General features: G+C 37.3%; 1 protein-coding gene and 1 long non-coding RNA gene across 4 annotated transcripts in view; one reads left to right on the top strand and one right to left on the bottom strand.

Moving 5' to 3' along the window:
• LOC122343472 overlaps window positions 1-15,054 on the top strand; it is a 56,976-nt gene that overhangs the window by 6,512 nt on the left and 35,410 nt on the right. For both annotated transcript variants that reach the window (XR_006250789.1, XR_006250790.1), the window contains exon 3: window positions 3,285-3,343. This is a non-coding gene — a long non-coding RNA (uncharacterized LOC122343472). The remainder of the gene's footprint in view (window positions 1-3,284; window positions 3,344-15,054) is intronic.
• The window catches only part of shisal1a (shisa like 1a), a 28,477-nt gene that overhangs the window by 1,524 nt on the left and 11,899 nt on the right, over window positions 1-15,054 (bottom strand). The window contains exons 3-4 of one of the 2 annotated variants that reach the window (XM_043237956.1): window positions 10,758-10,971; window positions 7,852-8,145 (exon numbers count right to left, since the gene is read on the bottom strand). In XM_043237956.1, coding sequence (XP_043093891.1) covers window positions 7,852-8,145; window positions 10,758-10,971 — 508 coding nt within the window. Of the gene's footprint in view, window positions 1-7,847; window positions 8,146-10,757; window positions 10,972-15,054 lie in introns of those variants that run through there. The other variant, XM_043237955.1, reaches the window with a different exon arrangement.

Raw genomic sequence — 15,054 nt, 5'->3', positions numbered from 1 at the left:
ATTTCGGGGTACGAGCATGTGTTCTCTGTCAGTGATGTACGATGATCTTAAAAGGGAAAACGGGATCTCCCGGTGGAACGGATGTGTTGATTAGGCCCTTGTGGAGGCTTTACTATAATCAGACAACAGCTCTGTAGCCATGGGCAAGCCGGAGCACGACTGAGTCTTGCATTCACAAACAATCTCAGCCTGTTTACAAGCTGATCTACATCACTGACTTTGGATCGCTAATAAGGCCTAATACAGAAGTCGAACTGACACGACACAGATCCTTCCGAAAATGTTCATAAACAAAATGAGTATAATGTATTTTGGGAACTTCGGCTCAACTCTGTAAACGCACTTTTCTCTACAACTATGAGCTGATGTGACACACTTGTGTGGGTTCAGTAGAAGTTCAGTACAAGTAGGTACAATACAAGTTTGTCTTAAAGTGACAGCACTTGAAACTTTCTGACCTTTTCTGTGTAAAGTCATCTAATTTTACAGTTTTGCTGCCATGGCAACATAACCAGTCAAAACGCTAAAATTAACTTAAAATGAGGAGAACAGCTTTATAGCTCAAATAATTCAAGGTATTTAAAGGAATCATTTATGTGCGTATATAAAATACTTCCATTGTAAGCACGCTATAACCTTGATTTTTGCTTTATGTATATATAAACAAAAGGATAAAATGACTGCAACACTTTTCAAAACAGTTTAATGATTGACAAACCATTTTGGTCTTTGTCACGGTGTCAAAAACATCGAAAGTCTTTAAATATAGTAACCTGATTAGGGGTGGGCAACAAAAAAGTCAGTATCCAATGACTTTATTGTAGATTACAAATACAAATAAGAAATCAACCAATTAGGAGGTGTTTGCACATTTTATGTTTCTTTTTTCCCCCTTTTTCCATAATTATATTGAAAAATGTATTGACCGTATCTTCAAAAGGCCATATGGATTGATAATAGTGCTTTTAAACGGTTAATCGTGTACAGAATAAAAGTTTTTGTTTACATAATTTCATATTTATAATGTATCTAAAAATACACACATACTGTATACATTTTAAAAATAATTGTATTTACATATATTTATATTATAAATACATATATTTAATATAACATATTTTTCTAAAAAACATGCGTCGTGTATTTATATATAATAAATAGACACAACACACACACACATGTAAACAAAAACTAAATAAAAGCTATTTTTTTATGAATCTTGTTGGTTATTTGAATTTTAAGAATAGTTTTTGTTAATCGGTTTGCATAAATGCAAAAAAATAAAAAATGCAGCAACCCTTCTCTCTGGAAGTGTTGCTAAACGTCCATCTTGGCAGAGCTTGAGCGCACACTTGACTGCTGGTACACTTGACTCGAGTTACTTAGAAAGCGCATAAACATTTAGATCCCACTGCCACTTGAGTGAGACTTGTGAGTCTCATAAATGGAAATGTCAGATAAAGACAGAACATTTAATCAACTCGTTTCTACAAGCTAATCCTGTTTGTAATGATGAATGCCTGACTGCATTCAACCGGCCGGTCCTTTCTCTCCTATGGACGTGGCCAGATTTTTAAGAATTAAGCCTTGGCGAAAGTTTGGGGAATGTCCAGAGCTTTGGCCTACTTTAAAGAAGGGTCTGTCTGCACTGAGCGCCGTGCTCATTTATAATGCATTACAGAAGGCTTTTAAGCAATGTAGGCCAGGAGCGCGGACAGGTTTGTTGGTCTTGGAGAACACGCCTCTGAGGAACACACCACTGCTCATGCAGTTGAAATGTCACACACAGGTCTTCCCTAACTCCACAGGTGTTCTGGAAAACACTCAAAATGGAGCACTCCCAGATTTACTCTTCACACCCTCTCCACCACAGAAAAAAAACCAAAACTGTGAGAATATTATTGATATTAGAAGGGCTCAACAAAATTGTATTTATTTATTGCTAACGAATGTTTGCGCTCTTCTTTTCAGTAAATGCCTGTTGAAGTTAGGTGCCTGTTGCTTTAAATGTACTGTAATGTAAATATTAAATGTTATGTAAAAAAACTATACTGTCATTTAGGTATTTCACCTGCATTTTTCATTTTGTACTGAACTGTGCTAACTTTGAGTTAATCGAAAAAACATTTATATAAAAATATCTTTTTATTATTATTTTAATGACTCTAATTACTATCATACATATCTATTTTTGTTTATATATATATATATATATATATATATATATATATATATATATATATATATATATATATATATATATATATGATTGTAGCTCCATTATGGGTTGATTCTGAGTTTTTTTTTTTTTTTTTACTGTTCCTTTACAAGTTATTTTCAAAATTCATTTAAATCTATGTTATGTCAGCCAGTTAGATACTATTAGCATAAGAGTAAGTTGCAAAGCATAAATACGGATATCAATTAAACAAATTAATATAAAATTAGCCTCAAAACTCTCTCACACTGGCCATCCTTAGCCCTGTGATAGTAGAAATAGTAAAAAAAAAAATGTATTTAAAGTCCATTTGAAAGGCAGACGACGGCTTATTATGTCATATGTAAAAGATAGAAAGCTCTTCTAAAGCAAATATGAGGTCTTAATCCAATCCAAACCCTGTGCGTATGAGAGCCGAGACAATGGTGAGTCACTTCATGCTGAGATATTTACACAAGATGAGCACAGCCCTCTGTGTGCAATAGAAATATCAACTGCCCCCACTGGGCCTGCCTCCACTCCACAACCCCTGAGAGATGATTGTTTTGGGAAACGAGGCAGAGGCGTTCTGATGGGAAGTGCTCCGAGTTGGTGACATTCAAATGGAAATATCAGTTTTCCGCGACTGGAGCCCTTCCGCAGAGAAACAGCAAAATTAATATGTTTGAATTTCAGAAGACTATGGCTCTCAGTATCAAAGGCAAATTGGCTGGTAATTTTAAGACAATGCTTGCTGCTCCACTCCATTACATAATGAAAATTGAGTTTCGGCTTTGCATAGTGTGTCAAATTCTTTTACGCGTTTTAATTGGCTTAAAGGCTTGCGTTTAAAGCAGAAGTGCAGGCTCTAGCTCCTAACGTAGCTTACCGCCTCATTATTCTTATTAAATGCCTGTTGAACATGTAATGATGCATTTGCCACAACCCAGCGATTGTCTGTAATTTCATTATAGCCTTTAGGGTATTCAAAATAGTTTTTTTTCTTTCTGTATTTATATGAAAAACCTGGATTTGCCAACGTAATACCAATGCCATCTGGAACCATGGTGAGAAAACTCCAAAACAGACAAGCAATGCGAAACACGAAAGCTACGGGAAACCGCTATCTTCACTCACCATTGGTCGGTAAGTTTAATTATTATCAGATGGATTCTCTTTTATGAAATGGCATTTTATTCAGTGGTTTGCTGCCATCAATAGTCCACAGTCTGCAGGTAGATGTACTGTTGACTGTAAAACTCTGAACATCACTCTGATCAGCTCATGCGGAGCCAGTGTTTTTCATTTGGCGTACCCAGCGGGATTTGGTTTCTGTTGTGTCTTACAATAAGAATTAATCTGACCCCTCAAATTAGACTCAGAAATTACATTATTATCAAAATGTACCCACCCCAAGATGATGACCACTTGTATTAGACTCCTGTAGACTGTTATTAGACTGTTGCCTGTGAACCCCAGTGCAATGTTTATATTGCTGTTAGCGAATTTCTGTCTTTGTTTATACACTAGAAGTCAGCGTTTTCAAACGTCAAACGTTTTGGTTTAAATGACAAATGATTCAATTTAACTAACAAAAAGTGGAAATCGGGACTAGGAATATAATGTTATCTTCAGAATCATTTGAAATATCGAATAAGAGGAATCCAGTCTTTGTGGCAGTTTTCGTGTCCCCGGTCTCATGGCGTAAACCATAAACCATGCACTTTTTAGCGAAACAAAATATGTACCAATAAGTACATATCACTGCAGTTTCCAAAAGAAATGAAGACTTAAGGCAGTAAAACTGCGACACCTTTTATTCCTTTTCACACAAATTTAACGAATGTTGATTAATAAAGTGTAGTTTTCACACAATTGCTTAAAGAATATCATGTGACTTCAATACAATATTATTGTGCTGGGAGATTGCATCAACAAACGTGTTTTTATATCAGTTTTACATTTGTTATCACTATTGGGTTATATTGCCAACATGATAGAACATTAACTTTTGGCGACAATCCCTGGAAATTTTACATAATAAAAACACAGCAGTAAGTACCTTTATCATCGCAATAAAACGTGCCAGGGTTTAAGCGCCGCTCAGTGGACATTTCTCTTACGTGCAGTAAAACACGTAAAAACAGTTTTGTACGTATTGACTTTTCTGGTTATTGAAGATTAATGCAAGATAACCTTACAAAAATGCAATTAAAAAGTGTCCAGTTGTAGAAAAAACTAAAAAAACTAAAATTCAGCACCCCAAAATTTGTAAGAAATTAGTATTTCAGTCAGCAAAAAATTGCACGGCAGTGTTATTTAATAAATTTGCCCCTTTAATTAAAAATTTAAAATATCAACTTTTGTTATTTTATTGCAAGTACCAGAAATAACTGGCGACCTTTAAATATTATCTTGAGTCAAAAAGGTTGAGAACCACCGCTTTAACATTTCTCATTCAATGGCTGCGATGTAGATTAGAGCTTAGTATGAAAAAAAAAATGCATCTAGATTTCAAATGATTCAATATTACACAAAGTAGGTTTTGATATAATCCTTCAGTGTGCCTGCGAATTCAAAGTAATGACATTTTTAAAACTAATCGTTCAAAAAGAGTCGACTAGCTGGAAGAGATTCTTGACACAGTAGACAGTCTGAAGGAGGGCAGAGGGATGCTTTAACTACTAAATTATCTCCTGCCAACAGCATGCAGGTGCAGGACTTTAATTAGCAGCACCTGCACAACACACACATGAAGGCCGACCAGGCGGAAGGGGCAGAGAAAATCCTGTTACTTCGCTTGTATGTTAAATTACATTTTGGGCTTTTATATCGGCGCTGTTAAGATGGCTATCCCCTTAAAAGTGATCATTGTCCTGTGATTTGTAGTACAAGCTCTGGGTGTTGATTAAAGCACATTTTAGCACAACCATCTCGAACGCAGATACTGGAGAAGCCGCGTTTCTAATGCTTTGATGTGAATTATATCTCAAGTACGCCAATATTCAATTAACCTTATCCTTCGAAATTCTTTTGGAGTCAAAGAGCCAGACGAACTTATTGCGCTCGTGCCTCCGTCTGTCTTATCTCTGAGCTGCAAGAGCTCCGTTTCTCCAGCATCTTCAAAGTGCGAGACGCCTCATCATCATATTACACGCTAGATTCCACTCGCCTGCCTCCAGACGTTCTGCTCTCAGCCGACGGGACAGGTGTGGAAGGGGAGGGGCGGGACTGAGAGGACGGGAAGCTCATTGGCTCGATTCAGAGTTCAGTTTGCATTTCAAAATGACAGGCCAAAAAAAACCCAAAACTGAATAAATAGCATAAATATAACTCTAGATTTGGACGTATGCTGTAATTTTTTCCGGCTTTTATGTTTCTTGTCTGTCAGATCTGGGTGGCGTCTTGGGTTAGAGCCAAGACAGATGTCAGTGTGTTTTTTGTGAGCGGCACCACACGTGTGCGTCGAAGTCCCTTATATTTGTTTTCTTTGTGCAAAAATAGTATTACAGTTAAACCACTGATGTCACATGGACTATATTAATAATAATGTATTTGATACATATCTGGGCCTTGAACAAGTAAGTCTATGCGGGGTCAGAAAGCTCTCGGATTTCATTAAAGATATCTTCCTGAAGTTGGATGAAGCTCTCATGGGTTTGGAACGAGATGAGGGTGATTAATTAATGACTGAATTTTCAGTATTGGGTGAACTATCCCTTTAAGTCACGATTTTAACAGCACTTTCTTATCTGGATTATGAAAGAATTATCATAATGTGCCAAGAAACATGTACGTTGCGTATCGTACAGATGAGACACTGAAATGCCTTCGGGGCAAAAGCCATTGATTTGTCATTCAGGAAGCATTTTGTAGTGTTTGATTCGTCGTGCAGCGTGATACTTTTTTTAATAATATTGCATGGTCAAAAGCGCAAAGGCTTTGTTTTGACGGGGGTGTCCAAGGGTCTCCGTGTCAAGGTCATGTCAGGCATCAGTGAGCGACAGATGCAACAGATGGCGGAGCAAATGCTCCCTCATACTGAGCCAGATTAGCCGTCCCAGACTCATGTGTCCAACACCTGGGCAGGAGCTTCCCCTTCAGTCTCATCTGAACAACTTCTCTGGTGTCTGAGTGGTTCCTCTGCTCGAGCCAAGAATTTGCAGGCATTTAAAAGGTCAGCTTTACACCTTTCTTCTATTACCCATGTATGCTCAGCTGGTAAAGTCTTTTAAGTGTATCCTGGTGTCTATCAGACATCAGTCTACTTGAAACTCACTAGTGCTCACTGTGAACTAGGAACACCTACCAGATGTTAAGGCATCTGCTAGACATTTTTAACACATTTCTTCCTATGTGAAGTACGAGACCGTGTGGGAACAAACAGCAAATATTTAGTCTCGTATGCGCAGTCAACAATCATGCATAATGACATCAGTGTAGTGTTATTGTCCATTGGCATTCATTAGTTTGGCTGATTTGCCTGAAGACTCGTTCACATATAACTATAACGATACATTCTGTCTATTAGTGTCCACAGCAATGCACAATATTATTCTGTTTATTATAAGTGCGTGCTGCACTTATGTCATAAGCCACTGTGAACGCTTGAACTCTTTAATGCCGGATCGATTTTAATTGACTGTCATTGTTTTAAGCTTGAAAAAAATATATTCTGAAAGTCGTTCTAACGATTTTGTCCCTCTTTGCCATTACTGTGGTATGAACAGACCTTAAGCCCTGAATGTGCTATGTATATATATATATATATATATATATATATATATATATATATATATATATATAAATTAATATTAATAAGTTTACTAAAGATTTGGTATGACTTTTCAGTGATATTCCTTAAATAACAACAATATTTTGCAGCATTTATTCTTTTGGTTTTGGATGCATTTTATTTTAGGATGTCCTTGTTACATCGTTATTACACAATTAAGGACCGAGAAATATTAATAATTTTTCTAAGGTGTGTTAGTATTATCGACTGATTTAAGGGTAGTTGCAATGTAATATTTTATAATTTACTCTTTTTTTTCTGTAATAAGTGTGGAACAAGGACACTAAAATAAATAGCTAATTTAGGTTTGGTCTTAATACAATGTACATTTTTAAAACAACATAAATATGTTTTAAAATGAACATTTGTTAGATATATGTTTGAATGATTTTAAATTGTTAATTTCAATTTCGTTTATGGATTTTAATATATAGTAATATATACATTTTGCATGGTTTAATTAAATTAAACCGTGCAGTTAAATAAAACCGGCTGAAATAAGTTATGTAAACCTTAACCTGTTGACACTTATATTTAAGAAGTTTTTTAACATTTTCTTTTTTTTATTTGACTTTTAAACAATTAGAAGCAGTAATAAATCTAAACTTGCAATTGCGAGTTATAAGTTCCAGTTCTGAGGAAAAAATGCAAGCTTTACTGGTCAGGATTGCAAGTTTATATCTGGCAATTCTGATTATATAAGTTTAACTTTGAACTCAATTCCTTTTTTTACATTTTTAATTTCAGTGGCAGAAACGGACTTTCATACAGTCCACCGATAGTCAAGATCAGAAATCCGTCAGTGCTCTGCTGTGTGGGTTATCTGGGAGTTCTCCTTTATCCCTGTCGGTTGACTCACCAGGCTGTTGAGGTCTGGAAGGTCAAGAGCGTAGGGCTCTGTGCTTCTCCTCTCAAACTGTGCCTCGCGTGGTGGTGCTGACTCAGGCCCGGTCCCATGTTGTGTTCGCCCTCCTGAGCCGCGTTGTGCCATTGACTCCTGGCCTGTTTGAGCCACCGTCCTCCCAGCCCCCATTTCTCCAGGTAGACCCGGCACAACTCGTAGTTCATAGCCGAGTAGTACAAGAAGTCCAAAGCCAGGAGGACCATGACGAAAAAGCCATAAATCCACACGCCGATGAGAGCGGTGTAGTTACTAAAGCAAAAGAAAGGATGATGATGGAAGTTAGTGCCGCTGCTTATGCTCTACAAGGAAGCAAAAAAAAAAGAAAGAAACACAAATAATCGTATCATTACAAGGAAGAATGGGCCTGATTTTCTTCTCGTTTAAATCAACCGGTGAAATGAGAAGAGAGGTCAGCGCCCATGCAGTGGATGTAAAGTGCTGTAATTGGTTTCCACTGGCCTTTCTGATTGCTTTGGCAGGATAGTGCGCAGGTTAGGCAGACTTTCCACAGCTACCCAGTGGTTTGGGATTCTACAGCGGGATCATTTTGATCTTGTGATAAAAACATTTTGGTGCTTGACCCGACAGACTGGCCTTCACGCCGCTGCTATATCGTGGGGCCGAAGATTAATTGATTTGTTTTGGATTAGTGCTGTCATGTTTCTCACAAGCATGCTTGACTGAAACAACAGGGCTTGGTTTTTCATGCATACACCTGAGGCTGTGACTGAGTAAGATATTGCAGCCCGCGGAGATCTTTTGCGAAGGCTTAATGTCAGAGGAATTCTTTCATCATCGGAACAGACGATTTGATCTGGATGCGTGGCTCACTTGGGAATAGTGATTAGGAAATTGCGCACACAGCAGGCATCAACAGAGATGTTTCGGAAACTGCTGACGCAGGCAGCAACAGCACAATCATAGATCACTTCTTTTTTTTTTTATCAAGATATTGTGCTGATATGTCCAAATCCTTTTTAATGAATACATGCCATTTACTATCATGGATGTGCTGAAATATTCAAGATTAGGAGGTGATTAAAAAAATCAATTCATGTCACTTAATGTGTGATATTAGAAAGCTAAATAAAATTAATATAAGTACTTATTAAGTATTAATTAAATAAGAGAATTTTCTTGTAAAACATGTTTGAATGCTTTTTTTTTTAATTTAAACTTTGGCCAAATATAAAGATTCATAGATAAATTAATAAATATACATATATACATAGATATAAAACTACATCCTATAAAAATGCTAATTTCTAAGTTCTAAATTCAATGAATATGGCATGATAAAAGGAAAAACCCCTCTGATATATATATTTATGCGAACCTGCATTTAACCTATGCTATCAGATATTCCTGTATATTTTGCATGCATGCGATTTGAATCTGCTGCATTATGCATTTTGATCCGTGTTTGCATATGTCTGAGGATGGCAGACGAAAGCAGGCCCCAGAGTCCGTCCTATTGTCACATTTTTCTCTCTCAGTCAGCTGGAGGGATAAACAAGCCCTGATGATATTCAGAAGAAAGGCGTCAATCTACTGATCTCCGGTCAGGCTCAGTGCACCAGAGACCGGGAGTCATTTTTCAGACTTCGTTACTTTTAACAGCCTGTGGGAAAGTCTGAACAGCACAGCTAACCCTCTGTGGTCATTACAGCACAGGGAGGGCTTTCACAACACAGCGTACGGGTCAGGACCCTGTCAGAGGAGGCTTTGGTTGGGTGCAGGCCGGCTGTGGTAGGGTTTGGATGGATGGACCAGCTAGGAATGAATATGTAGGAAGAATTAATCAAGGCACATTTTTAGATGTGCGCTGAGGGCAGAGGGCAGATTACACTGTCTATCTTTCATCTCTTATCACCAAATGAATAAAATAAAAAGTATGAAAGAAAGAGAAATGTTCAGAGAATCTCTAATTATTTCACACCATGGAGGCATAGAGGTTATTTGTCACGTTTAAGGCTGTGAAGAGTTGGAAATGGACATGGGAGATATGGCATGCAGTAGTTGGTATATTTACTATGTGAGTGTAAGGAATGTTTAAACCAGCGTAACGTTTCTGCAACTGCATCAGTTTATATCTTTTGACCAAAATATTCTTTAAATCGTCAGTATTTTATCATGCCATTTTCATTGAATTTAGTTAGTTATACTCAATTTTCCAAATTAGTAATTTGCTTAAATAGTTCGCTTATGTTATTTGTTTTTCTCAATATAAGTAAATTAATATAAAAAATATATGTTTAATAATCTGTTAAAATCATTAGCGTGAGAGGTTGCTTAAAATGTTTTGTAAAATGTTTATATTGGACAAACTAAATGCATACTTAATATTTTACGTTTATATTTTAATATTTTACATTTAAATGCATATAGATTTATTTTCAGAAAAATTACAATTATAAATCTTAGATTTGTTTTTTGCTAAAACCAGTTTAACTGCGTTTAGCTGCGTATTGTTTTGTGAAATATGCACTTATTTTTAATATCTTTTGTATAATATTTTTAATTTTATGCTTAAAACAAAATGAGCATTTTATTTGATATTTATCTATATTTTGTCTATATTTTATCATGACATTCATTCATTTCAGTCAGTGTTATGCAAATGGCATCTAAGTTGACAATAAATAATAAGTAAACTATTTTATTTCACAGATTTTTTTGTTTAGTTTTTTGGTCAGCCTTCCTTACTACCGAGACAAATAAAAAACAATTAAATTCAGTTCAGTAACTTTGTGGACAACATTTAGGTGGTGAGCCTTGTGAAAAAAAATGTCGACGCTCATGGTGGGTGTTGGTTCAGAGCCCAACAACGCAAAGTGCATGCTAGCAAAACGGTTACTCACTTGTGGGCAAAGCCGTCTGAGTTGGTGGTGAGGTTGAGCTGCATCACGCTCTGAAATTCAGTTTCGTTGCAGCAGTACTTGAAGGCCGTGTTGTTATGGTGACAGCAGAATATGTAGGTCTTGTTGTCCGAGAGTCGAGGGCAGTGGAAACCAAAGTGATAGCGCCCCTTGTGGTCGGAGTAAGGCTCACACACCCTGAAGTGCGCAGAGAGAGCTGCAGAGAGATAAAACAGTGCGGTATGAGGGAATAAAGCAAGCCTTTCATGGGTCGATAGAGCCGAGTGATTTCAAACAGCTCGTGATCTGATTCAAGGTAGGATGAATGACTTCTGATATGAGCAAGATAGAGATTATTGAGGTGGAACAGAGGGAGAGATTTACGGAGCAGATCTTTCATGTCTTCAGTAATTAGAGTTCTGGCTGCTAAACGCTGCCAGATTCATTAAATACGTCCTTTCTGACTTTCTGAAGTCTGTCACGTGGCAAATTTCAACTCCAGACCTATAAGCGCTGTAGAAGTGAGCGTTTTTAATATCATAAGTGACATAACAAACATGTTCGTCTCGCTCCAAAGCGGGCAGCTTCTCAACTCGTGAACTGACTCACCGTCAAACAATCTTGGCACCGGTAATTGCTCAGATAATGAAGTTCGCGGAGTCTCGGAAAACATTCTAATAGCAAGGCAAATGAATGAGCGTGTATCTTGGCCATTCCTCTTCTTTTATTTTTTTCAATGAAAAATTCTGTGCTCATCAGCAGTGTCCATAGACTCACTCTCAAAGTGCACCTGCTCATCTCTAAAGCTTCATACCGAGCTTTACGGAAAAGAAGAAAGCACCGTGCCATCATTTGCATATAGATGAGAGCTGTCTGAGAATGCACTATTGGTAAGTGGAATGGACAGGAACACTAGAGTTGGATCTCTGTGAATTTGATGGACCTCGCTGTCCGTTTTTATAGTCGTATTAATATTTGTGCCGGAGGCGTTCTCGCTCTGAACTGTACACCTGAGAGTCAGAACTGTTGTGGAAGAAATCGCTGAGATTTTGTGCACTGTTGAAAAATAAAATAAAATTGGGAAATTTAAGGTAAAAAAAAAAAATGCAGCTATATGGTTGCCAGAACCTATTTAGGTTTTAAAATACGGATAAACATATTTTACAGCCAGTTTACAAAACAATTTACATTTGCTGAATATTCACTCACCATTAGGCTGTCCAAGATATAGAGGGGTTTAATTCTTTATCAGAACAGATTTGGAGAAATTTAGCAATGCTTTATTTAATTACCAGTGAATGCTCTGCAGTGAATGGGTGCCGTCAGAACAAGAGTCCAAGCAGCTGATAAAAGCATCCCAATATTCCACAATCGTCTCCAGTCCATCGATTACTGTCTAGTGATGTGAAAAGCTGTTTGTGAGATTCATACAATAAAACTGAAAAACATGACGGATTTGTTCCTTACAAACATGCAGCTTTTTGCTTTATAAGATGTTAATTCATTGTGTGGATGACTTGTGAATTATTGTCATGTTTTTATCAGTCGTCTCTGTTCGACGGCACCCATTCACTTCAGGAGATAAAGTTTCTCCAAATCTCTTCTGATGAAGAAACGTTTTGGATGACCTGTGGGTGAATCATTTTTTATTGACTTTTTATTGATCACTTTTTATTGAAGTTTTCCAGTTATTTCCAGGCAGTGATTCTGATTCACATTTCAGCAGTGAATGAGCAAAGAAGGGGCTGATGCTTGGAAAAGGCTCTCAAGAGCTGGAACAGAAACAAGAACCTTTAACGTTAATTGCCACGAATCGAATTTGAATAAGAGAGGCAAAAAAGTATTATGACACAGGAAACAATTTAATGTTTGCCGCATTTGACCCCCCGCTAATGACCAAAACGTCCAATTACGTGAGCGCGCAGGCATACAGAGAGGCTCGTAATGATTGGAATAAATCAGCGCTGACAGCAGAGTGGGCCGGAGAGCCCTCCAGTGCCACCTTTGACCCTATAAAGAGCCCAGTATTACAGGGGAAGTTATTTGGCAGTGCTCACGCTATGTATCCATCAACCAAATAGGCAAGAAGTCAGGCAATAAGGCAGGTCTCTCATATTTGGAAAAGGGAGAAAAAGAACAAAAGAAAAAAGCTGGGGTGTGAAATGAAAACCACCTGTTGGAGATTTTTTCGCTCTCTTTTCCATCGTGGCAGCGGGAGGTTTTATTTTGGTACGCCACATGATCAGCACCTTCTATGGTTTTCTGGGCAACACCTTGGTTTAAGCTCATTTCACCGGAGGTAAAGTGAGAATGAAACGTGAACGTACATGAAATATGTCCAGGCAGACAAACGCTTTTCATGCTTTTTGGTGTAAACACTACTGTACACTACTGTACAAAAAGTTGGGCTCAATAATTTTTTTTTATTGGATGCATTACGAGGATGTACAGTAATGGCATTTCTATTGTTAGAAAAGGTTTCCATTTTAAATACATACAGAGTGTTTTCTTCACATTCTGTCTTACCACTGCTTTCACAAAAAAAAAAAAAAAAAAAAAAATTAAACATTGTTATATCAAAAATAAATGTTTTTATAATTATAATAATTTCTGAAGGATCATGTGACACTGAAAAATGAAGTAATGATACAAAAATTCAGCTTTGTCATCATTACATTTCATAATATGTAAAAAATAAAGTGAATAATATTTGACAAAATTATTATTTTTTTATGTTTTTCTCTTGTTTTATGTCTTACATTGTGCTTTATGTTGCACTTAGACTTCATATCTCCTAGTTATGACTTAGTTTCACTGTGTCACTTTATTTATTTGTACTTTTTTCACACAATTACAATTTTTATGTTGTACTCTTCCATAATGTTTAAGCTTAATGTTGGTTTGGTGCTATTCTCGTTAGTGAAAGAAATATTTGGCCTTCCGCGCGTTTGATGACTTTTCCAAACATTAATGCGATTTTAACGTGCAATATTTTTTTTTTATTTAGCACAAATGTGCGCTAATGCAATCTGTTAATTAAATAAAGACATTGTTCTCTTGTTTTAGTTGTTCATTTGTCACTTTAAGAGTATAAATAACTACTGTATGCAATAAAACTCAAATGTGTTATCAATACACCAACATATACAACTAGTCAAAAGCAAAAGTGATTTATTGACTTCAGCCGTTCAGACATAAGTGTTTTTGCTTCACTGAAAAACAACCAGACTGTTGTGTCTGCTGTATGTTTTGTGAATTCCTGGGTTGCGTACAAGTGCGAAAATACAGTGCTTTATCCGGGTTGGTAGAAGAATGCACGTACAGGAAGCGTAAACACAACCAAATGTCATAAATCATTTAGGTGTTTTTTTAAACCCTAGAACCGGTTCCCAGTCCTACTTAACACTGAACTTGGCAAGTGCTCTTCCTCCGACTTCTGCTCTTTCTGATAGTTCAGCCGAGAGAGGCATTTGTGTCTGAATGCTAAAAAGCACACTCTTTGCATACAAACGGCGCACAAGACATTTGCTCGGAGAAAACCAAAGATGAACAGCGAACTCTTTCATGCCCATCGAAGTGAGCTCAGTCAATAGAGTGCGCTAAACGTTTTAAGGATACTGACGTTACCATAAATGGATAGGTTTATGACTATTAACCTCGGGGAACGGCAGATTTTGGATGGGGTAGAATGCCTCACACGAGCTGTGTGGACTCGTAAAAGGTGAAAGTTCACCCTCTTGTGGGAGTTTTGGCAGATGAAGGAAGTCAGCATGTGTTTTCTGGCAGAGGGGCAGATCTACCTGGTTGTGTTTTATAATGATGGTGGACTGTAGCTCTCGCTCATTATAACTATTACATGACTGCAAAGAACATTCCATGAAAGAAATATTAAATATTCACAGATGTCTGAATAAGTGCTTTGTCCTCAAGTTACTTTTGGATAATTGTGTCTGTCTATGTTACAATTAACATGTCTGCACTCGCTGGAGAACTGCAGCGAAATGGTTTATGAATGACACCGCGTGCCATTTCGCCATGACGTTCAGCTATTAGGTTTGTGAAAAAAAGAGAGCTCTGTTTTCTTCTTTTTGCCACGCTCACTTTGGGGACAGGTCTCGCTTCGTTTGAGATATTTATCTGTTCTGTGCCGGGTGAGATACGGCTCAGGAGTTACATAAACAATCTCAAAAGTCTGCGTGTGCTACATCTGGCTCCGCGTGTCTGTTGAAGTATCCTGGGGTGAATTCACCAAACAGTCGTGCCACTTCGGTGTGCACTAATTCAACACAAAAACACTCTC

Source organism: Puntigrus tetrazona, chromosome 4 (genome assembly GCF_018831695.1).
Source record: "Puntigrus tetrazona isolate hp1 chromosome 4, ASM1883169v1, whole genome shotgun sequence".
Taxonomy (NCBI): domain Eukaryota; kingdom Metazoa; phylum Chordata; class Actinopteri; order Cypriniformes; family Cyprinidae; genus Puntigrus; species Puntigrus tetrazona.
Note: the sequence above shows the minus strand (reverse complement) of the source record. Positions and strands in the feature narration are given on the sequence as shown.